Genomic DNA, 24,414 nt, shown 5'->3' on the forward strand with positions numbered 1-24,414 from the left:
TAGCAGTCAAAAAGTTATCTGCACAGAAGTCCAAACTCTAAGAATAAGCTGTCGTGCATTTGATTGTAGCACTTGCATTATTTATAGTTGTTTATGCTCAAGTCTCTCAAGACTAAGTAATGAATTCCTTTAAAGCAGGAGCTGTCTTCCTCATCTTTGTCACTAGCGCCCGGTGCATGGTAGTCTCTGAATAAATAAATGTTCATTGAATGAAACACAGTAGAGCAAGCGAGAGTGATTTTTCTGGGGCAGAAGACAGATACCACTCAAGAAGACAGCAAGTTGTGTCCACCTAGAGGGGTGGGATAGGGAGGGTGGGAGGGAGATGCAAGAGGGAGGAGATATGGGGATATATGTATACATATAGGCTGATTCACTTCGTTATACAGCAGAAACTAACACACTGTCGTAAAGCAGTTATACTCCAATAAAGATGTTAAAACTAGATAAATAAATAAATAATAAAAAGAATACAGAAGGATATAGATGATGTTTTCCTAAGGCAGATTATTAAACTGGCAAGATGGAAGTCTCTGGAGAGATGGAGTTCTTTCCAGAAAGTAGAAGATAAAGCATCATGGTAAGAAAAATTAGGAATGTCAGTTAAGTTGTAAATTTTATTGGCAATTTGATATCTTAGCACAACCGGGTGAACTGCTACCCTGGAATTAATTTTATCCTAAAAGGGATAACTCATTGATAATCAAGGAGCTAAGACCCTTGAGGGACTTCCCTGGTGGTCCGGTGGCTAAGACTCCATGCTCCCAATGCAGGGGGCCCGGGTTCAATCCCTGGTCAGGGAACTAGATCCCACATGCCACAACTAAGAGTTCGCATACCACAACTAAGACCTAGTGCAGCCAAATAAATAAATAAATATTAAAAAAAGAGGAAAAAAAGGAGCTAAGACCGTGAAAGAAAGGGTCACCGTGGATTTGGAATTTAAATAACAAGGAAACACTGAACACAATTTGGTGTGCTGGTAGCCTCAATTATTCATTGGTTTCTTAACTCAGTAAATACTTAAGAGTGTGCCAGGCGTTGCGAATCCTACACTTGAGGACAACAGGCTAAAAATATTATTGAAGGTATAAACATTTTTACAGTAATCTTATTTTTTTGGACATTACAAAACACATGTTCATTCCCAAAATTTGGAAAGATGAAGTGTAAAAGAAAACAAAAATCAATTTCAATCTCAGCGCCCAGAAATAACCACCATTTACATTTTAGAGGATTGCTTCCAGTCTTTTTTTCGATGCATTTCTTATATAGTTGTTTGAGGCAATATCCTGTTGATAACGTCATATGCTACTTTATTCACTGAATGTCCCAAGTTTTCTCTCATTCTTAAATTCTTTGGGGATGTTATTTTTCCCAAGTTGCATTTTCCTGAAATATTACTTTTTAAAAATAATTTCCCATTTTTCAAAAACTAATTTATGACAAAGGAAGCTCAAATTCATGTTGAATTTGTAGACATAAATCCTTAAGATTCTGGAGACTTACTACAAACAGGCTTCTGAGAAGAAAGCCAAGTAAAGTGTTATGATGCCTTCTGTCCAGAAAGCTACTTATGTATTAGAGATGTTACAGAACAAAAACCAGTGTAGTCAAAAATAGGCAGTCAGTCATCAGAAGGCTGATAAGAAAAATTTATCCCATGATAAATACAGTGTATAAATTTACATGAACAAACACTTTTCTACCACAAATCTTTTAATAGATAACATTTCTTTTGCCAAATATTTATGCTCTCAAGGTGACAAGGCAACTATCCTTGGAAACTTTCAGTGTTACAGAAAAATCTTTGCCTTCTTAGCAAACAAATTTAGACAGAAACTCAACTTTATGATAAGTTCCTGTAAGTTTTAATTTTTATAATAACTGATATGTAAAAATTCACTTACCCATTTTTTTTCAGATATTAATCTCCAAACTGTTCTTTTTTATTGAAGTATAGTTGATTTACAGTGTTGTGCTAGTTTCAGGTGTGCGTCCTAGTGATTCAGGTTTTTGGCGGATTATATTTCATTATAGGTTATTACAAGATATAGGATATAATTCCTTGTGCTATACAGTAAAGCTTTGTTGCTTATCTATTTTATGGACTGCAGTTTGAATCTGTTAATCCCAGACTCCTAATTTGTACCTCCCCCTCCCTCTCCCCTTTGGTAGCCGTGAATTTATTTTCTGCGTCCATGAGTCTGTTTCTGTTTTGCTGTATACATTCATTTGTGTCGTATTTTAGATTCCACATGTAAGTGATGTCGTACAGAATTTGTCTTTCTCTGTCTGACTTACTGCACTTAGTACCATAATCTCTGGGTCCATCAATGTTGCTGCAAATGGCATTATTTCCCTCTTTTTTATGGCCGAGTAGTATTCTATTGTGCATGTATATCTCACACCTTCTGAAGCCCGTTGTCTGTTACTGGGCACTGGGTCGCTCCCGTGCCTTGGCTGTTCTAATGCCATCGATCTGCCTTCTCTCACTGTTGGCACTCACCCAGGACGGGTCTTACTGCCTCTTGCCATCTGTCCCTATTCCCTTTACTAAACGATCTCTCTTTTTAAAATAGTTTGTTTCATTTCAGTGTTCTGCAGTTTCCCTGCACTGTGCCTATGCTGAATGTATTATTTATCTTGCTTGAGATTTATGTTTCATTTTTTCTCCACTTTGAGAATTTGTGTCTTGAATCGATTTTGGAAATTTGTGAGCATTGTTTGTTCACTTACTGCCGCTTTTCTATTCTCTCTGTCCTGTCTTTTTGGAACACCTCACAGATACGTGTGGGTCCTTTCTGTGCTATCTTCCATAAAGAAGTCATCTTTCAGCTATAATCTGTGATATTTCCTCGGCTCTCTCTTCCGGTTTCTTCAGTTTCTGTAGAGCAAGAGCCTACTGTCTGACTCCCGTTGTGTTTGCAATCACTTATTATAATTGTCAAAAATTCACTTACCTTTAACTTACCTATCTGGAAAGAGAATGGCTAGCAGAACACACACATTGTCTTCCCAAAACATTTGTGCTTACAATGAGCACATTCTGGTCAAGGTTCTTTGTTACACTGTCAATTAAGGCTTGTGTAGCCTCTTGCTTCCGTTAACATTTTCTGGCCAAGGTGCACTTAAAGGGTATGGAGCTAATAATATATTCCACAGTTGTTTCCAATTTTTTCACTGCTCGAATAAGCCTGTGAGGAACATCTTTGTGCATAAGGCCTTGCCGTATTTGTTTCATTGAAGTGTAATCACTGAGCCAAAGGATAGTACTGTTTTAAGTTTTGTGGTATATGTACTTCGTGAAATTCTCTCAAAAGGTGGTGTCCATTTATACACTTATTACGTGAGAGTGCCCATCTTATATGCCCTCGCCAGTGTGGAGCGTTAGTTTTATTTTTGAAATTGTAAGGGAAAACCATATTGTCATCATATCTTTGATTACTAGTGATCATGAACATTTTCTTTTAAATGTTCACTGAGCATTTTTCCTCTTTTGTGAGTAATATGAAAGCAAAACCAATTTAACTGAACAAAACTCTTCCAAACTTTTCTTCCATAATGTAATCTTTGGTTTTTTTTTTTTTTGGTTCATTGTGTTGAGGGACTCTTGGTGATGCGAGACTCCTGATTACATCAGTATAGTTTTTGAATCATGCTTTAGCTTTCTCTTCTCCAAGCTAAATAAGCCTAATCCGTTTATCGGTCCTCAGTGGACCTATTATCCACCCATTATGTTAGATTTTCTTATTCTCTGTGCCAGCTTCAGCTTCTTCACATTTTCTTGTATATGAAGGACCCTAAACTACAGTAGTTCTCTTTTTTTTAACCTCTTTATTGGCGTATAATTGCTTTACAAAGCAATTGCTTTATAAAGTTTCTGCTTTATAACAAAGTGAATCAGTTATACACATACATATGTTTCCATATCTCTTCCCTCTTGCGTCTCCCTCCCTCCCATCCTCCCTATCCCACCCCTCCAGGCTGCTCTCCCTGTGCTATGCGGCTGCTTCCCACGAGCTATCTACCTTACGTTTGGTAGTGTATATATGTCCATGCCACTCTCTCGCTTTGTCACAGCTTACCCTTCCCCCTCCCATCTCCTCAAGTCCATTCTCTAGTAGGTCTGTGTCTTTATTCCTGTCTTACCCCTAGGTTCTTCATGACATTTTTTTTCTTAAATTCCATATATATGTGTTAGCCTACGGTATTTGTCTCTCTCTTTCTGACTGACTTCACTCTGTATGACAGACTCTAGGTCCATCCACCTCATTACAAATAGCTCAATTTCGTCTCTTTTTATGGCTGAGTAATATTCCATTGTATATATGTGCCACATCTTCTTTATCCGTTCATCCGATGATGGACACTTAGGTTATTTCCATCTCCGGGCTATTGTAAATAGAGCTGCAGTGAACGTTTTGGTACATGACTCTTTTTGAATTATGGTTTTCTCAGGGTATGTGCCCAGTAGTGCGATTGCTGGGTCATATGGTAGTTCTATCAGTAGTTCTCTTAATAAAGGACTATTCAGTATGGGTGGAGAAGGAAGGTTGCTTCCTGCCTCTTGAGTGACGGAAGCTTATACCTGCCATAGTTATACAGTCCCATGTGAGGTGTTGATTTTTTCCCCTGTAGATATGGAGTACTTAGAATGTTCCAGGCCCTGCTCTGAGTAACAGGATACAAAGAAACATAAGGCATGATCCCTGTCCATCTCCCCAGTTGGTATGAACCCGGCCACACAGTGGACCCTGCGATGTGATAGAAGTCCTTGCCTTATGCGGGTGACAGGCACAGCAGCAGCTCTGCTTGGGACCAGTGGGGGAGTGCTTAAATTATTCTGAGTCCTTTCTGCCTTTGCAACCCAAATGACAACCATGTTATCTTCTCTTGTTGCTGATAGGGTTCATGAATGCCAGCATATACCCATTTTGTTTTCCAAGGCAGATTTAAATGTCTCAAGTTGGAATGACTGAAGGTTTAAATTCAAGCTAACATATACACACACGGAGCTTATTATTGCCTGGTTTCATTGTATTTGTTGTGTACAGATTCTAGAAAAGCAATATGTCAGCTTCACAAAAGACCATACTGTCTCCTTTGGGGAGTATAATTGACATACATGAAATAGTTAATAAATGCAATAAGACTATATACTAACTTACATAATATCAAGGTCAAATGTACAGCACCTTGTACAGGTAGAAAGAGCAGTACTGATTCGAGTCATTGGGGAAGGCTATTTGGAGAGTAGAATAAAACATTGTTCTAGGAAGGAATTTTGTAAGGCTTATGTAAATTAAAATGTAGGCTAGGGTATTCCAGATAGTGTAACAGCATAAGCAAAGGTATAATTGAGAGAAAGACTAGCTTGTTTAAGGGTCAGTGAGGACGTTGTTTTGTGAGAACCTTCTCCAGATTTTTGAAGGAAAACCTGATTCAGTGCAATTAAATTCAGGGTAAATTAAAATGCCTTAAATTATAGAATGAGAAATTTAAATTTCATTTGATTGGCAGTGGAAAAATGTTGAATCTTTAGAAGAGAGACATGATGAAGTCTGTTCTGTTTTTAGGAATTAGAATTTGATGGGATGGTTGAAGGAAGAGAGGGGAGAGATTAGTTATTCTGTTTTGTTTTGCTTTGTGGCACTTGAGATGATAAAGGCGTTAGGATAGCAGTGAGGGAAAGACATGGGGACATGACTCTGGAAGTTTTCTTTCCAAGGTAGAATTGTCTGAAAGTAATGACAGATTGGTAGGTTTTAAAGAAAAGAGAAGAGTTATAGGGGTTTCCCTGGTGACGCAGTGGTTGAGAGTCCGCCTGCTGATGCAGGGGACACGTGCCCCGGTCCGGGAAGACCCCACGTGCCGCGGAGCGGCTGGGCCCGTGAGCCGTGGCCTCTGAGCCTGCGCGTCCGGAGCCTGCGCTCCGCAACGGGAGAGGCCACAGCAGTGAGAGGCCCGCGTACGGCAAAAAAAAAAAAAAAAAAGAGAGAGAGAGAAGAGTTATAAGATACCTTCTAGATTTTCAGCCTTGATGACCCAGAGAATGGTGATACCACTGAACAAAAAGAGGAAATTGCAAATTGATTGGGACAATAGGAAGTATCAGAATTGTATTGATTTTATGTACTTCTGGATTTATTTATCTTTCTACGAAGATTTATTTGGGGTAGCTCATGTAAGTGTATGAACTTTGATATCATAAGCACATATTTCTCAGTAATCTTGTCAAAAGCCCTGTGAAGTGTATTATTATCTCCACTGTACAGATGAGGCTCAGAGAATGTGGGTAATTTGTTCACTTGGCATAGCTGGGATTTAAATGTACTTTCAACTCCTAACTCAGTGATTTAGCTCCTGAGCTAAGCTTTCTTCCTGGGAAGTGATAGTGGCAGTTTGAAGAGGAACTATCCTGATGGCTTTTCGAGAGGGGAACTAAGAAAGTTAGTTAGTTAGAATCATCAACGTGATAAAAAGATTCCTTGTGTTTTTATTGCAGTTTATATAGGAAATACTAGGGGCAGGTAAGGTTCCTTTTACCTAGCAAGTGGATATCCTGGATATCTCTTTCCTAGGAGCTTTTAAGATACCATGTCTCTTGTAGTCTTCACAGTAGCCCTCAGAACAGGTTCCCTTTACCAATGAAGAAACTGCAGCTTAGGGAAGTTAAGGTCGCTTGCCCAAGCACACTGGGAGACTGCTTCACGATTAAGGGGAGTGGCTTTAGCGTCTAACAGATTTGAGTTTCAATCCTTCGGCCTTTGGTTTGCTTGTCTGTAAGATGGGACTAAAACAACACTAGCAAAGTTGGAAATATTATCTGAGAATGTATGTATTTATTACTAACATACCGTAAGCACCCAGTAAATGACAGTCATTCGTACTGTTCTTTGATCGCAAAGTCACAGCTAGAACCCATCGACTTTTCTTCTCTAGCCATTAGTTTTTCCATTATACAGTAGTACTCTTGCAGAAGATAGTGGATGAAACGAAGAATTTGGAAGAAGTATGGAAAAGAAGATAGATTTAACACTCAGTAATTTTTTAAAGTAATATGTGCACATGATTTTAAAAAATTAAACAATACAACTGGGTAATGAGAAAAGTAAGTCTCCCTCTCAGCCCTGATATTAATCCCCCAGTGTCACTCTGCAGAGGCAGTTAACGGTAGAGTTCTCTGTTTCCTTCTGTAGATATTTTATGTGTGTACAAACATACATAGCCATAACTATGCCCCTCTATACACAGTGATACCATAACGGACAGTGTTCTCTTCTTTGATGCCATCACCTTTTACATAACTAAACTAAAGCACTTTTCTCCTGTAGAATAACAGCCTGATAGATTATGAAAATTTGTTAGATGGAGGGTTATGTTCGTATTTTTATGAGACAGAAACCCAGAAATAAATGTAAGAGGTTCCAAATTGGCAACTAGTGGCCTTTAAGTCAAACCACTTCAGGCAAACTAGTGGTTGTCTAGTGGCCTAGACAACCATTAAAAACTGTATAAATGCTAACTGGTTCTCAGGATGTCTACAGCAAACAAAAACTATTATTATTAATTGGAGAAATTAAGATTCCTAGAAGGACGGAGAGGAACTGTTTTATGGGCTGACACGTTGAAGGGCGTGCTTAGGACCCGGCTGCCTTCTTTGGGCTTTGGACTAAATGATGTTCTTGAAAAGAAACCGCGCCTGTCCTCCCTTCCTGACTTCCGCCTGTAACACGCTCCGCCTCCGAACCGTCGTGACTTTCTATGTCAGGGTGGTTTAGAAGGAGCTGAATCTTGAAAATTGAAGAAGATCACAAGGTCTAGAAACTCCTCTCACGGGGGAAAATTAGGACTTGCTGGCTTCTGGGAAAATTCGTTTTTCAGATGTAACATGAACGTGTCAAACACTTGTCAGGGTTAAAGAAGTTCAGGGTCTCTGTTCAAATTGGGAGCAAGTGGGAGCCCTTAAGCCAAAAGAGTAGTTTCAAAGTCCCGCTGAGAATGAGCCTTTGTATTTTGTTCTCTGGCTCGGTCAGGGAAGGGATGCTGCATTAGGAAGTTAAGTGTTCTTACTACAATAAAATAAAATGATACATAAGAGAAGGTGGGGGAACATACAGGAACATGATGCTTCGGGCTTATGTGAAAATTTTTGGCATTTGCCTGTTTGAGTTCCTCAGCTATTTTATTGATTTAACTAAAGCACCCTTTCTCTGCAGGGAGGAGGGGAAAAAAGAGAAACCCTTCGCTTCTAGTCCTTGTTTCTCATTCCGACTAGGGAACCCAGGACAAGTTACCGAGAACTTTCTCGTCCTTTGCTTTCTCGTCTGGAAAAGGAAGATTTAAAACGAGAGATTTCTAGTTCTCAGATGCTATATCATTTTCTTATTTGATGAAAGTAATGTTGTTGGTTTTATTATCCCCAAAGGAATACCCATAAGGAGTAGGTAGAGATAAATTAAAGCTACGTAAAGAATTTAATTCCTGGTTGCCCAGTAACCATTAAATCCCTCAGCAGTCAGGCAAGAACGCATTCCTGCCTTGAGACAAGATTTAGTCCTTTTTGAACTTACCCTCGGGCTGTGTTCCGAAAGTTTATTTGTAAGTTAGTTGCTTACAACTTGGAGTAAAATGTGTTATAAAGGGTGGTTAGGTCCCCAAGTCCCAAAATCTAATTTAACCCTCCGAGTGCCTCATGCACTGCAGGGTATGAATAGAATGCAGCTACGTGTTTCTATGGGAACAAAATGCTTCTGGGGTAGAAACTCACATTGCCGGGGTTTATTTCTCTACTCCCAAAGCTTCTCTGGATAAGAAGAACTGGACATTTGATCATAAGAGGTCTAGTTGCCGTCCTGGTCACTCCACTGACCTTTCAGCTTCCCTTTCTCTGGTCCTCATTTTTCTTTATATGAAGGTTTCTGTGATCTCTCAACCTGCCCCGCTCGCTGTCCCCTGCCCTGCATCGTGGCCCTTCTGAGCCTACCACCCATCACCCTCATGCTGGTTAGGATTACAAGCACACTGGGCAAGCGAAGCCCCATTTCGCCTATGACAGAGGAGCAGTGGGGAAGGCCATCAAGTGCTTTGGGTGTCAGAAAGGTTTGGCCTGGAATCCAGGCTCTGGGATGCAACCTTAGGGAACTTACTAAAGATCTGTGAGCCTCATTTTTCTGACCTTGAATGAGGCTGGTGATGTGGAACTCAGGGCAATGTGAGGACTCAGTGGCAGCAGGTACAACACCATCTGCCCTTGAGCGCTCAGTGAGTGTTAGCGTTCCTTTTGCCATCGGCTCGCCACTTCCCATTTTTCTCGTAAACTCTATAGGGAATACTTGGGTACAAAAAGGGTTGAAGTAAGAGTCACCTACATTTTTAAAAAAGGCTGCTTTAAGCTTGTCCCCAAGTGGTTTTGTCCAGGAGTCAAAGGAGAATAAAGGCTGGGTCAGATTCAGTGAAAGCTGAGATAAGAGGTAGAGAAGGGGGGGGGGATGGTTCCTGCCTGCTGTGCAGTAGGAGTCAATGAAAAGGGGGTGGGGGGAGCCTGGACATGGCTACTGAAAAGGGAGAGGGGAACACTCATTTGTGAGACTTCAGAGCCATCTAGGAGATGTACAGAGGAACCCAAGAGTCTGCCGAATTCCTGGACTGAACCCTCAAACGGGTCAAGTGAGGGAGGACATGCTTCATATCAGGCAACTTCCAACTACATCAGGGTTTTGAGGCGATAAAGAAGAGTCTTTTCCCACTAACATGAACATTTCATTTCTTGATTCAAATGTATTGTCTAGACACATAGATGGGTGAATGCGGATCTCTCCCTGAGGCATCCTTTCTTATTAAAAGCAACTCAGTCTGTGTCAGGGGACAAGGCAGCCCATTATCTAATGAAAAGCTCCTGCCACTGATTAATTTTTTTTTTTTTTTCTGTACGCGGGCCTCTCACTGTTGAGGCCTCTCCCGTTGCGGAGCACAGGCTCGGACGCGCAGGCTCAGCGGCCATGGCTCACGGGCCCAGCCGCTCCGTGACATGTGGGATCTTCCCGGACCGGGGCACGAACCCATGTCCCCTGCATCAGCAGGCGGACTCTCAACCACTGCGCCACCAGGGAAGCCCTTTTTTTTTTTTTGATTAATTTTATAACAGCTGCAGCTAAGTGGTGGGTCTTTTTTTTCTTTTTTAAGAATGATTTCTATATTAGTATCTTTAAAAGGATCTCATCAGCAGTATCTAGTTTCCAGAAAAAGTAACACATAAAACTGAAACATACTTCATTTTTATAAACATCATACTGTCATGAGACTTCTGGGTGCATGGGCAGTTTGAGTCATGTCCGTCCCCCCCCCCCACCCCGTTCCTCTCCCCAGCTAGCGTATACACAACACAGAAACAAGTATACACAACACAGAAACAAGCACATTTTATCATGTTCCTGGCCACTTACGTATCTTGAACTGTGTACTATCTTGGACTAACTATTCATGCTTAAGGATTTAACAGATTATCTTCTTCCACCTCTCAAATAACAACAATAATAAACACCCAAACAGTTTATTTTCCCTAATAAGATTAAATGGGTGAGTACCAGCCTAAGACAGGAACGTTCCAAAAAAAGAGTTTTGCAAAAGGTTAATTTGTTTTCCCCGTGGTAATTAAGGGTCAGATTTCCACTGATGTCCACTTTGGCATCTATTTTATTCACAGTGGTATTGAGGGGAATGGATATTGGGGGTGTGTGGGAATTGGGGACCAGAGAATGGAGAGAGGCAGACAGAGGATGCAAATCAGTTTCCATTAGAACCTAAAACTTACACTCTTAGATAAAGGATAGACTACGAAATCTTAATCTAAGTTTTAAGACTTCTGAATAGTTGAAAGTTACCAAAGCTTTTTTTTTTTTTTTTTTTGCGGTACGCGGGCCTCTCACTGTTGTGGCCTCTCCCGTTGCAGAGCACAGGCTCAGGGCGCGCAGGCTCAGCGGCCATGGCTTAGGGGCCCAGCCGCTCCGTGGCACGTGGGATCCTCCCAGACCGGGGCACGAACCCGTGTGCCCTGCATCAGCAGGCAGACTCCCAACCACTGCGCCACCAGGGAAGCCCCAAAGCTTAACATTTATTAAATAACATTTATCTTAAGAGCGATGAGTAAGGAAAGATGCTACTTGGCTTTAAGGAGATTTTGCACTAATGAAGAGATCAAGATATAAACATGTCTGAAGAGTTAATGAAAAATTAGTTACTTATAAGTGTTCATGTATACGTAGACATTACTTTTCAGAGAAATAACTTGTATATTTAAAAATTCTAATCCTCATATCTGGGCCAAATCAGATTTGTGATAGTCCCATGCAAAACAAATGTCTAGTTAGATGCTCCGCAGATCTGTTTATGTCTGGAAGAGTGCCTTAGCCATATAAGCCGTCTATTGTAACATTGTGTTAAACATTAAATTAACTGTCAAGCTGTCCTCCATCAGTGACACCACTTGGTAGCAAGAATGGGGAACCCTGTGATCCCAGATCTTACTGCTTTGTTCCTCTGCCCCACGGAGGATTGCAAGGGAAGGATGGTGCCCTCTACTTGGTATTCTGCATTTTGTTGCTTATAGTTCAATTAATGTGTCAGAAGTACATTTGCTGCAAGTAACAAAATACCTGAGCAGCTGTATCTTAACCACATAGGGGTTGATGTTTTTTGTATAACAAGAAGTCTGGAGACAGTAGAGAGCTAAGGAAGAGTTCAGTGATGCCATCAGAGATCTGGGCCTTTGTTCTGCTGTAGTATCTTTAGTGAGTGACCTTTGACCTCCGGGTTGCTTAATGACTGCTGCCCCTCAGGCAGGAAGGAGAAAGGACCTTCTCCCTCTCAGGCTCTTTGTCTTTCATTTTGGAAAAGGAAACCCTTCCCTGCAGATATCTTGTCAAGCATTGACCAAAACCATGTCCACATGGCTGCAGCTGGCTGTAGATTAGAGAATTGAGATCCTCCAGACTTTGTAGTCGAGAAAGACCAGGGAGAAAGACTTTGAAAGTACTGTGTGAAACAACCTACAGAATCCACCACAGTTAAATACAGCTGAGTCCACTTTCTAGATTACAAGCATCCTCTCTAGATGACCTTTGTTCTTTCTCCTTTTATTCCAACTCCTTTATGTCTGGGAAAGTCTTGATATCTATGTAACGTGTGTTTCAGAAAAGAAGCCCAAGCTCAGGCTGTAAGGGGTAAGTAAGCACGAGAATTATTCCAGTGATTCATCCAGAGCAGTGGGAAGTGATATTATTTGAAGAGAAATCGAATGTGGTATCAATGTCACTAACGGCTTAAACCTGGTAAAAGTAGGGAAGTTCCTTTCCAAATTTCATTCAATTCAAACCATTTATTGAGCACCAACATTTATTGCCCTTCGGTGCCAGTGATATTGAACACAACACCATCTTTCCAGAAGTCTCCATTTCCTTTTCTCATCTTTTCTTCCTCAAGTAAAAGAATGAAAGAAAAAGCTACTTCTAGTTAGTTATATCATTCATTTTTACCAGTATTGCTATAGATTTTATTTCTATTGTATATTGAGTATTTAAATAAATCTTAAGCCTTTGTGGGCTAACGTAGAAATTAATCACTATTTCATAAAGAACATGGCTTATATGGAAAATTTTCAATTCCATTAACCTTACAAATGTTCACCGGAGTAGTTTATGTTGTGTTGGAAACTACTTTTGCATCTGATATATACACGGCTCTTTGCAGCGTATGTTTCTGCTCACATAACCAAAGAAAATACATATTGATTTTTGTGTGAGTGGAGTACTTATCTTTGTGTTTTTCCCAGTATTTTAGAAGCCTGAATCTTCAACCCCTGAGCTTAGTATACAGTTAGGCCCGCAATAGGTGCTTAGATAAATGTGAATTGATGATTTTTAAATGTATAAGTAACGGTCACTTCATGATACACAGTCAGTAGACTAGTTACGGGTTTTGGTTCTGTCTTCCCATATTCTTGTGCTGGAAAAGTCAGGGTACTGAGGCAGTATTTTTGTTGGCACAGTCCTTTAGTTTGAATGCATTAGTAAATGGTGGAGTCCAAAGAATTAATGGCTGGAAAAATTTTTGGAAAACCCAGTAAGAAATGTTTCCACAGCGTAATTTGAGTGAAAGCCAGATAACAGCTAGTTATTGGAGGAACTCGACAGTAAAAGCTTTTGACATAGACATGAAAAAGAGGGTGGAAGTAAATTTGGGGGGAGAATAGGAAGTGGTCTGGCTGAGGCAGAACTCCAAAAGGAAATGCCTCCTGGGGCCAAACTGGTCATTTAAATGACTGAAGGCGGCTGGGTGGGAAGTGGGTCAACCTGAAAAGCTTCTCTTGGGGCTAATTGGGCCTCAGCTTCCCCCACTGACATGCAAGAAGGTGAGTCTTCAGATCCTTCCGGAGAAGCAAGACGATGGGAAGTCTCCAGATTTTTAACTGTTGGCAAATCACTCAACAATTTAAAAAACCATTACGGGAGCCAAAACCAAACAAACAAACAAACGAAAACAAAAAACGGGTCTGCAGACTAAATTCAGCGGGTTTGTGCCCTGTGGTCTGTGGTTACCAGAGAAATCATTGAAAGATGAAGCTAGCATTAAAGGAAATGGACATTTACTGCTGTTTATTTTTATCATGAAAATAGATTTACCACAGATTCCCCAACTGTGAGAAAGGATGGTAGATTTGAAATAGGTAGTGTCAACCCTATTGCAAAGAAAGTATGTTTTTCCAGCCCCCGACAAATAGGGCACAAACTTTTTAAAAACTGTTTGTGAATTTGGTTATATGAAAAATTGTAAAAGGTATGAAAATCAAGTCACATTTGATCATTGAAAAATGTCTCACCTTTATTATACAGAGTAAAAATTTAATTAAACTGTCTCTGCCCTGGAGAATCTGGGATGTGTGTTCATTTGTGAAGAGAGTGTGGAAAGGATGGTTAATTAATGAAGTGTAGAAGAGACTTGAAGGAGACTGGGGTAATTTTATAAGTTTGTGGAGTTCTGATAGTTGCGTCGGTTAGTTGAGTTGCCCGTGTTAAGGCTCAAGGAACACACGGGAGAGCAGTGACTGAAGGTTCTGAGTCAGAGAAAGGGAATAATATCGTTCAGCCCAGCGATGAGAGTGCACTGTGTGACTGTTAGTCTCTTGTTATGAAGGAGACCAGAAGGAAAGAGCATTGGCTTGATTTGGTGTGGTTCTAATCGGAGCATGAAGGGAAGGCTGAGCAGAGATAGAGGATCAGTTTAGAGACCTTGCCGATTGCTGTTTCTTCTGACCATAAGGATGGCAAATAAGGAAGTGCTTAGGTGGAATAGCTTTTTCAGTGAGTTGACCGAAGGAGAAAAGGCACGATATGGAATTCGGGAGTAGGGAATGGAGTTAAGGATGTACGTTCTTTGAGTGCCCTGGCACTTGATCCCTCTGTTTTCGGTGCCTTACGTCACTCCCAGCTTTAGTTACTTCTGATGCCTCCGTGTCTGGTGCAGCTTCTTCTGCGATCAACCCTCCAGCCTTCTGTCGGGGTGAAGCCAGGGGTGGCTGGGATGCTTGGCTGCATGGGCTAGGGGAGAAGGTGTTGAGGGCTCTAAAGAGTTGCAACCACTCCCTGCATTTTCAGCCACATCACAGCCCTCAGAAGAACCCGAGGCCTCTAATTCCTGGGACTTCTTGGCTGTGTAAATGGGCATATGCTTCCTGTTAGTGCCCCAGCTGCCCCTCTTCCCCTCACATGAATTTAGGCTTGGGATTTCTCCTGAATCAGCTACCATCAGGTCATCTTCCAAGCTTCCAAGACACTGGAGTCTCTTCTGATCTCCTCTCCAGTTTTGTCTCTTTTCTTTTAGGTAGATGTCATTTTTAATTCTTTTTCTGTCATCCTAGTAGTTTGACATGAGGAGTAAACGAGTCTGTTCCATCTGCCACGTTTAGCTGGAAGTCCCAGGACCTGAGTCCTTAACATGAAGTGCAGGGCCCTACAGTGGGCCTCCCCCTGCCGACCTGGGGTCATTCTTCATCCTTGTGCTCTGAGATTTCAGCAGTCTGGGCCTTCTTAGGATTCTCAATGGTCTACACTCTTCTCTGCTTACGAGCCTTTTTTGAACATGCTGACCTTTCATCTTGCTTTGCTCTTTCTTTCTACTCTTCACCTGGCTAACTCCATCACCCTTCAGATCTTTGCTTAAATGTCACTTTCTCAGAGAGGCCTTCCTGGCCTGTGTTTCCCTATGTGCTCGCTCTCGATAAGCATCGAGAAGGTAGGTGGAAGGATTATGAATGGATGGATGTCTTTTTAAAAATAATTTTTCCTTGAGTAACGTTGATTTATAACATTAAATGAGTTTCAAGTGTACAACATTATATTTCTACTTCTGTATACCCTACAGTGTGCTCACCACCAAAAATTTAGTTTCCCTCCATCACCATAGAGTTGACCTGCTTTCCCCATTTTCCCCTCCCTGCCTTGCCTTCTAGTCACCATTACTCTGTTCTATCTGTGTGTTTGTTTTTATTTGGTGGATGTCTTTTAAAAAGCTATAAACCAGTTTTTCCTAAAGAGTCTTCCTGAACCATTAATATTATTTTATATATACTTTTTGGTGGACAAGGCTTTGAGAATTAGAGCCCGAATCCTTTCTGATTTGAAGCTTAAGTAGAAGGAACATGGTGCAGCAGTGTCCACGTGAGTCACCTCTCCATTATCTGGGGGAGAATTCAGGCCCAGAAATAGTATTTAAGATACATGGTGTCTCCCCCCCCCCCCCCCGCAGAAGTTTACATTGGCCATTTGTTATAGAAACTGCTTTCTCAACAAACCTTTTACCAGAGCAGCAAACAAGAAAGCAAAGCTAATTTGAATTTCAACTCTTCCACGAGAACAATGTTGCTAAGAAGTAGTGAGATTGAGCTGAGGGAGGCCAAGCAAAAGGAGGGAGCCAGAAAGGCCTTGAACAGCCCACAAGTCAGGATTTGGTGCTCTCTTTTACTTCACAGTTGAACTTCCCTATTTTTTTATTTTTGGTTTGGGTTGGTTTGTGTCTCTCTTTCACAATTCTAAGTCTTCCACATTTGTGCTACCCTGGATCCTTTATTGCTTCTCTTCATTTTTCAGAAGAATTCTAGAGAATAACTGGTAGCAACTAAGCAATACCATTTCACACCTGGAAACAACTGATAGTAATTATAAATTCACAGCTTTCTGCAGTTCATACAAGTATGAATGTGTTATTCCTATTTATCTCTACGTAGGTTTATTTGTTCCCCATTTAAGTAAAGCTCAGTGTTGATGATGAGGTTTTAATGAATGTAGATTGTAAAAGGCCTCAAATATATCTAAAAAATTATAGCCCAAGTGTCATGTGTTAACGTACCTCCTCTCTCTTGGCTAATTCTTTAAAGATACGTTCCAGAACTCCTCCGTATTATTGAAGAGCTCTTGAAGCGTTCCCCACAGTTCTGCTTTGTACTCTAAAGCTTCTGAAGCCTGGTTATCTTGGCTTAATTTGCTTTCAAGCCAGACTAGGTTTAAATGACTCAGTTTATCTCAAGCCTCATAAAGGCCTGTCCGTGGCTCTTGCCTGTTCTAGTGAGTTTGAACTGATAAGAATAATACTTGTCGTGTGGAGTGTCCATCAGAACGCTATAGGAAGAGTGAGGCTGGGGAATCAGATATATTATTAATATTTTTAAATCTACTGCCTTTCTATATATTATATTAGTGTGGGGGAGACTACCTTGTTGTGGCGTCTTTGGAAAATTTGGAGAATTGCTAAAATGGACATGCAGTAGTAGTTTAATTCACATTGTATGCCAACACTGAAGTTGGAACTATACCCCCCAAAAATCATACTTCCTCTGGATTTTATTTTTCACTCATGATCACCTGAGTGATTTGGAATACATTTCTGCTGGGAAATAGAGTTGGTAGGAAACAAAGACCACACCACGAATTCATCTGTTGGGGTAATCTTCAGCCATCCAGCTCTTTCCACTCATTACATTTATGGGGTCATTGTCATCCTTTCTACCTAATGTAGATAAACCTACTGAAACTCTGGGCCTTTCTAAAAAGTGCCCACAAGCCATTGGAAAGCTGGACCGAAATACTCCTTGTTTTCAATTCTAGACCTCAGTTCGGTCATAGGTAGCAGGATTTTTGAAGTATGATTAAAAGACAGAAAGCAGCTGTAAAATTGAAATGAAGGGCCTTAATGTTTTATTTCTATAATAGTTTCCAAAATTTCCCATAACTTTAAAATGCTGAGGTGTTTTTCAGTCGTTTTGCAAGAGCAAGTCCACCAATGTGTAGGTTTATGGCTCAAACTTGATCGGTCCGTCCTCTTTTCTGGTGAATTTGACACCTTCCACCACTACCTTCCACAGAATGAAAGTAAACGTCATGCAACAGAAATACTTAACCAAAGTCAAGGGAAATTCATAGGCTAAAGAAAGGTGCAGCAAAACCTGTTATTTGTTTTGTGCCTCAAAATAAAAGTCAAATGGACCATCACTTCAGTAGCTGGTGATTCACCTTGAGAGCGTAGATGGTGTAATATTGCCCCTTGTTCCTTAAGTTTCTAGATTTCTCCATTTTTAGGCCAGAACCAGCCCTGGATAAAATAATTCAAGTCATGAAGAGGAATGTACAGTTCAGCATGTTTATCCTTCCAAGTGCGCTCTCTACCAGCTGCCATGCAAACATCGTGTGACTCGTTTCTTGGATAGTCTCACGCCTCTTGAGTTCCGGTTGTGAGAGCTAGTGAGCTCATCACAACTTGGGCCAAAGTCCTGGAAAGGCAGCTCCCAGGGAAAGTGCAGGCTGGCCTCCCACGGGGGTTGGGGATCGGGGCTTGAAGCTTTATCCTGCATGCATACTTTAGCTACGAGATCAGCTCCAGCCTCAGCCCAGGACAGTGTCACATTGTCCGCAGCTGTACCGCATCTTGAGGTTTCAGTGTGTATCCTACACATTTTCACAAGGCTGCGGAGACTTCTCTCTCCCAGCTGTAAGCCAGAGGGCGGATTCAGACAACACAGATGGTTAACCCTCTGGAGTAGGACTTTCAGGGCACCAGAACTCCGTTGCAATTCACTGATGCTTACTGGATGTAAATTTGTATGGCTTCTGTTGCATTATGTTGAAAACTAGACATTTTCCCCGCTACTTTCTTTTGGTCTTCCTGAATCACTGTTTGCTAACTGGTTGGACTGTGGTACATAGAAAACTGGTGGCAGAAGTCTTGTTCTCTGCATTGTGTTTGGGGCTATGCTTGAGAGGGTGTCAGAGTGGATTAACGCCAGGTAGAATGTGCCGCAGTTAAGAAGGATTTGAAAGGGAAGAACGTTTGTACTGCTTTAGGGAAGCTGAGAGCACTGCTAGAGCAGGAATGTTCCAGATGCTTGTCTCTGATAGTATTCTACCGTGAACCACGCCCTGAAAGAATCAGATCATCCTTGCCTCTCCCACTTGGATCTCAAGCTCCTAGAATTTGCCAATTCTTGATATGAACGGTGAGGATTGGATGGGGCTTCTGACCTCATTTAGACCATGTGTCCTGAATTCTGAATAGATCCAGGAAAATCGGACAGAGTAGACACTTTTAACTTATTGAATACCTTTTATTGGCCTTCGTCATAAACAAGAGACCCACAAATATATCCCAGAGGTGAGTTTTTGGTCTAATTGACTGCAATAGTCATTAAATACTCTAAAAGCCCACAAAATGGAATGTAGAAAGACAAAAACAATAGACCACACAGGTCTCTGTAGAGTTTATACTTGCACTTTAACAACATGGAACAAGAAACTGTATTAAAATGTACAGTTAAAGACTCCATTGTACTTGAAGGCGCATACGAATTACCTAGGGATCTTGTTAAAATGTTGATGCTGATTCTTAGAGCTGGGTGGGGCCTGAGATTCTGCATTCCTAACAAGGTCCAAAGAGGTGCTGGTGCTGTTGGTCCTCGAATCATAATTTGGGCCAAAAGGATCTGCCCAGGTTCTCTGGGGCAGGTATGTGTTGGTAGCCATCCGTGGTTAAGACATCGGTGAGGGCTGCCTTCCTATCCACATCTCGGCTACCAGGTTTATAATGAAAGCAAGTCTCAGAACAAGCTCTGTCACATATGAACACTTACTAGCCACAGAGCAGAGAACAATTTTAAAGCCTGTGCCCAAGGCACAGTGAAGTCACAGCCCCGCCTTTTTGAGTGCTTGGCGGGAGAGCCTCACAGTCCACACTTGCCACAGTCCTTCACACAGCGGTTCTCAAAGTGTGGTCTCTGGACCAGCAGCCTCAGGAGCACCTAGAAACCTGTTAGAGATGCAGATCCTCAGGCCCTCTCCAGACCCGCGGAATCAGAGCATCTGAGCATGGGGCTTGGGAATGTGTATTTTTAACCAGCCCTCCAGGTGATTCTGGTGCGCGCTCAAGTTGGCAAACCCCTGCTGTAACAGCAGGATCTAATTGACCAAGAATCCAAGGAACTACAGCTGGAGATTTTGGAATCCGGCCTAGGGCACCATTTTTAAAGGTGGAGGGCCTGCTAGATTCTTCCCACGCCCTGTTAACGTAAGGGCAGGGAATGTTTCTATTCTAAACCCTTTTCAACAGTCCTGGTATCTTGTAAACCACTAATATCACTAACACAAGCCCATCCAACATTAATTTGGATACTAGGTGTATTAATAGGATTTTAGGTGTAACGAGAGCTAAATATAGCTGAAGCACTTAACAGGGGTGGCTCTGGAGTGAGGCTTTTTGATTAATTGCTAGCCAACCACCCCTGGAGTGTGCTTTCCTGATTAAGACGACTGACCGCCTCTGCAATGTAGCTAAGCTAACACACACATACTTCATATTGTACGGTCCCTGTGAGGGTTTTTTTAACTCTTAAAATCTACTTTATTGAGGCATACTTTAAACACAATAAAATGTACCCATTTTAAGTGTACAGTTTGAGTTTTTGACAGACGTATGCACTCAAATAACCTTCATGTCAATCAAGATATATAACATTTCAGTCACCTAAAAAATACGACTGTGTTCCTTTCAATTAGTTACCCACCCCGTCCCCGCTCCCGGCTACCATCTATCTACCTTCTGTCAGTGTATAGGTGAGATTTACCTCTTCGAGAATTTCACATAAGCGGAATCAAACAGTACTTTTTTTTTTTTTTTTTTTTTTTTTTTTTACTCTTTGTGCCTGACTTTTACCCAGGGTAATGTTTTTCAGATCAGCTCACAATGTTGCTTTATCAGTAGTTAGTTCCTTTTTATTACAGAGTAGTATCCTGTTGTGTGACTACACCACAATTTGTTTATTCATTCTACTCTAGTTTTCTTTCCAGTTTTCGGCTATTATGAATTAAAGCTACTATGCGCATTCACGTACACATCTTTTTGTGGGCGTGTTTTTATTTCTTTTGGCTGAATATCTAGGAGTCGAATTTTGGGTCATAAGATAGATGTATGTTTGATTTCATGAGAAATTGCTAACCTGGTTTTCCGAAGTAGTCGTACTATTTTATATTCCCACCAACAGTGTCTGAGAGTTCCAGTTGCTCCACATCCTTGCCAACATTTAGTATTGTCAGTCTTTTTGGTTTTTACATTGAATATTTTAAAGTAAATTACAGACATTGTTTTTCTTTCCCCTAATTTCAATTTAGGTTGTTATATTTGGTCTCTGCAAAGGCCATCAACCTAATAATGTTGACCCAAGCAGCTTGGATATGGGTTAAATTATTTCCCTTTCTTAACCTCCAATTAGAACTGGTTCTGTGGGTGCCGTTTGATTATGGCGGTTAGTCATGTTTGCCAGTATAGTTTTTCTTTTTTTCATTTTTTTTGTTCACATATTCATTCAGTTTGTCGGTCAGTCCCTGAGCTGTATTAGACCTGTTTTTTCAGAGAGCAGTTGTATGTTAAGTCACCGGGAAATAACGACAGAAGTAGGGGACAGGGTACTTGTCTTCAAGGAGCTTTTTGGAGCTGGGTTTATGAAACATAAATACACAAAAATGCAAGAAAAGAAATATATCTTGGCGTATATCAGGGCTTACGCAAAATTGAGTGAGGGCATCATCTAAATACAGATTTCTGCTAGGTGGGGTGAGTTGGGGCTTGATAGGTGACAGTAGAAACCACTGTAGCAGAAATTGTTGAGCTGTTAATCCGTGCAGAATATTAGAATGATTGCACCTTAGAATATAAAGCTAAATGTTTATTTTAGTCCCAGTTTTATTTTACTTATTTTAATCTCTTTTAGAATAGCAGTATCTTCATTAGTACAGAATACGTACGGAAACAAATATCCATTCTGATGTGGACTCGCAACTCTTCTTGTTGACATCTAGTATCATTTTTGTATGTTTAGCTTGCATCCAAACTTTCGAGCAAAAGCTTCCAATTAGTACGTGTGTGTGTACACACATGTGAGTTTGTGAACTTCTTCTTAAGCCAGCTCTCTTTTATCCTGTCTTTGCTGAATTAGTTACTTTCTAGATAAATGCAAAATAGTTAAATAGAAGGAACCTGTGGGATCAGGTGGACCTAAACCTGGAATGAGGGTTAACTGTGCCAATTAAATTTTAAAATACATCTCACACACAGAGACACATGCCTATGTTGGGTAAGAAATATTCAAAATGTTCACAGTGCATATCTTTGCGTAATGGGATTACGGACGATTTGTTTACTTGATTTTATATTTTCCTTTAATTTCTAAGGTTTCCACAGTGAGCACGTATAACTTTGATAATCAGAAAAACATGTTATGTTGCCGCTTGATAGTTTGCTAAATTCTCATAGCTGTTTCAGGGAAATCTTCCCTGTTCTCTTTCACCTTGTGTAGCAAAGATTCACTACAATAGAACCAAGATTACAGTCTAGAAAAAAGAAATACCTGTCCTTCTTTTCCCTCTTGGACACAAGGACTATATGAGCTCCCTGCAGGCTATGCCACTGTCATCCCTCACAGAACTTAGCTTTCCTGATTGTCAAAGAGCAAAAAGACATTTTTTTTCTTTCCCCACGTTGACAAAAATTCACCTTTCCAAAACTGGGGCATATGCAAGAGACTTTTTCCCCCTAGCCTCTTGTTGTTGTTGGCAAATCATTGGGAGTTTATCTGTGCCTTTTGAGAAAATAACAAATGATCTTTGTTTTCCCCCTTTTTTCTTCAGCTGACCTGAATAATGTCAGGTTCTCGGCTTATAGGACTGCCATGAAACTCCGAAGACTGCAGAAGGCCCTTTGCTGTAAGTATTAACCAGTGCTCGAAATACTTGATAGTTATTCTTCGGTTTAAAAAAAAATGGTTGGGAGTATTTGCTATTGGAGTGGGGAGAAATAGCTCTCTCAAGTCCGGGTGTAACATAGAATTCATTTTTTCAAGGTATCTTTGGCTGAGTTTTCACCTAGACTGCTTCGTTACATTGTTTAGAATCATTCCTGTCACCATTGCTCGGCTACTGATGTTGAATTGATGAGATACCAGTAATTTTTATTTTCTAACTAATGGCGTTGGCATCCAGAATTATCTTTATGGAACTTGAATTATCTCCACCTGTTCTACCTTTACTTCTTATAAAATGTATTGAATATTTGAAGTATTAGCATCAGATTGCCTTACCCAAACCAGAGTTCACAGATGTGTATTGTTTTTTAGCTTGAATGCTAATGTTCAGATAAATACTGTCATAGAAGAAAGATGACAAGATTGTTTTTCTGCTTTTGCTAAATAACTTACATCAGTGGGGAAAATTCCCAAAGTGTCATACAATGCTGTCTGTTTATCAGATAGTTTATATATCTGTTACCAGGTATAATATTGTTTGAGAGCCCATGTATGTTGTTAATGTGACCACGAAACAGATAGGCACAGTCCCTACCCTGGTGGAACTTACAGTCTAATGAGGGATATACAGGGTGTCCATAAGTCTAGAGACATAGGTGTATGTATATAAGATCATCAAGAACATCTACAATCTGTAAAAAAAAAAAAAAAAAAAAAAAACACCTCTATTAAGGCTTTATGGGGCTTCCCTGGTGGCGCAGTGGTTGAGGGTCCACCTGCCGATGCAGGGGACACGGGTTCGTGCCCCAGTCCGGGAGGATCCCACATGCCGTGGAGCGGCTGGGCCCGTGAGCTATGGCTGCTGAGCCTGCGCGTCCGGAGCCTGTGCTCCGCAACGGGAGAGGCCACAACAGTGAGAGGCCCGCGTACCACACACACACACACAAAAAGCCTTTATGGACACCCTGAGAAAAAGTGAAGGGACAGTTTCAAAGTCATATGTTTAGTCATGTGACAGTGGAAGAATGGGTACCAATGAGTTGTGGGGTTTGCTTGAAGAGGTGGTATCTATGACACGTGAGTCCAGAAGGGTCAGTAGAGCTCACTCCAGAAAGAATGTTCTCATCAGAAGGCAGAGCATGTGCTGAGGCGTGGGGTCCAGAGATGCCGTCAAGAACTGAACATACTGCGGCTAAAGCACAGGAGCTCCAGGGAGGGACTGTGGTAAAATATTTGGCTGGAGGAGAAGCAGGAGGCAGATTGGGAAAGACCTTTTAAACTTAAAGAGTTTAGAGGTCAGTGGGGAGCCTTGCAATGGGATGGCACGATGGAATTGTCATTTAGAAAGATGACTCTGCCGTGGAATAGAGCCTGCACGCTGGCGGTGGTGTACACCGGCTGGGGGAGAGACTTGGTGAGCAGTTTCAGTCGTCTAAACCAGCAATATGGTGGCCTGAATTGGCAAAGGAGGAATGGAGATAAGTGCAGAGAGTTGAAAAATACGAGGTGGAATGGATAGGGCTTAGTGATGAGTTTGATGTGCTAGGTGAGGGGGAATCAAGGAAGATAACTGAGGTGCTCACCTGGGGGGAGTGGCGGACGTGCCTTGGCAGAGCTGAACATAGAGCTGTGGCGCTCAGGAGAAACATACGGGCAATGTTTAGGAATCATAAGCGTGCAGGTGCTCGGGGAGTGTAAAGTAACAAGAAAACAGGATTTAGGACAGGGGGCGAACAAGGTACAGAGGGGACCGCAAAGGAAGACTCAGAGAAGGTATAGTGGTACATACTGCATGGGCAGAAAGAAGGGGCCTGCCACCGGGGTCAGACGTTGCTGGGAGGTCAGGATGAGGCTGGCAAAAGTGTCCGTTGGATTTAGCAACAAGGAGGTCCTTAGTAACTTTGGTGAGGTTTTAGAGGCACGGTGGAGGTGGTGAAGTGGGCTTCAAAGTAAAGCAAAAGTGGGGATGTGAAGACAGTTGAGACGATTCTTGGAGAAATTTAGCTGTGAAGGGGACGGGAGACGGGCGGTAGTTAGCTGGAAGGGGCTGAGGAGTTAATGGAGTGCATGTGCACATA

General features: G+C 41.4%; 1 protein-coding gene across 3 annotated transcripts in view; it reads left to right on the plus strand.

The window, feature by feature from the left end:
• The window catches only part of DMD (dystrophin), a 2,123,521-nt gene that overhangs the window by 1,986,757 nt on the left and 112,350 nt on the right, over positions 1 to 24,414 (plus strand). For all 3 annotated transcript variants that reach the window (XM_060138437.1, XM_060138436.1, XM_060138438.1), the window contains one exon: positions 22,224 to 22,298. In XM_060138437.1, the coding sequence (XP_059994420.1) occupies positions 22,224 to 22,298 (75 nt within the window). The remainder of the gene's footprint in view (positions 1 to 22,223; positions 22,299 to 24,414) is intronic.

This window comes from Lagenorhynchus albirostris, chromosome X, assembly GCF_949774975.1.
Source record: "Lagenorhynchus albirostris chromosome X, mLagAlb1.1, whole genome shotgun sequence".
Lineage (NCBI taxonomy): Eukaryota > Metazoa > Chordata > Mammalia > Artiodactyla > Delphinidae > Lagenorhynchus > Lagenorhynchus albirostris.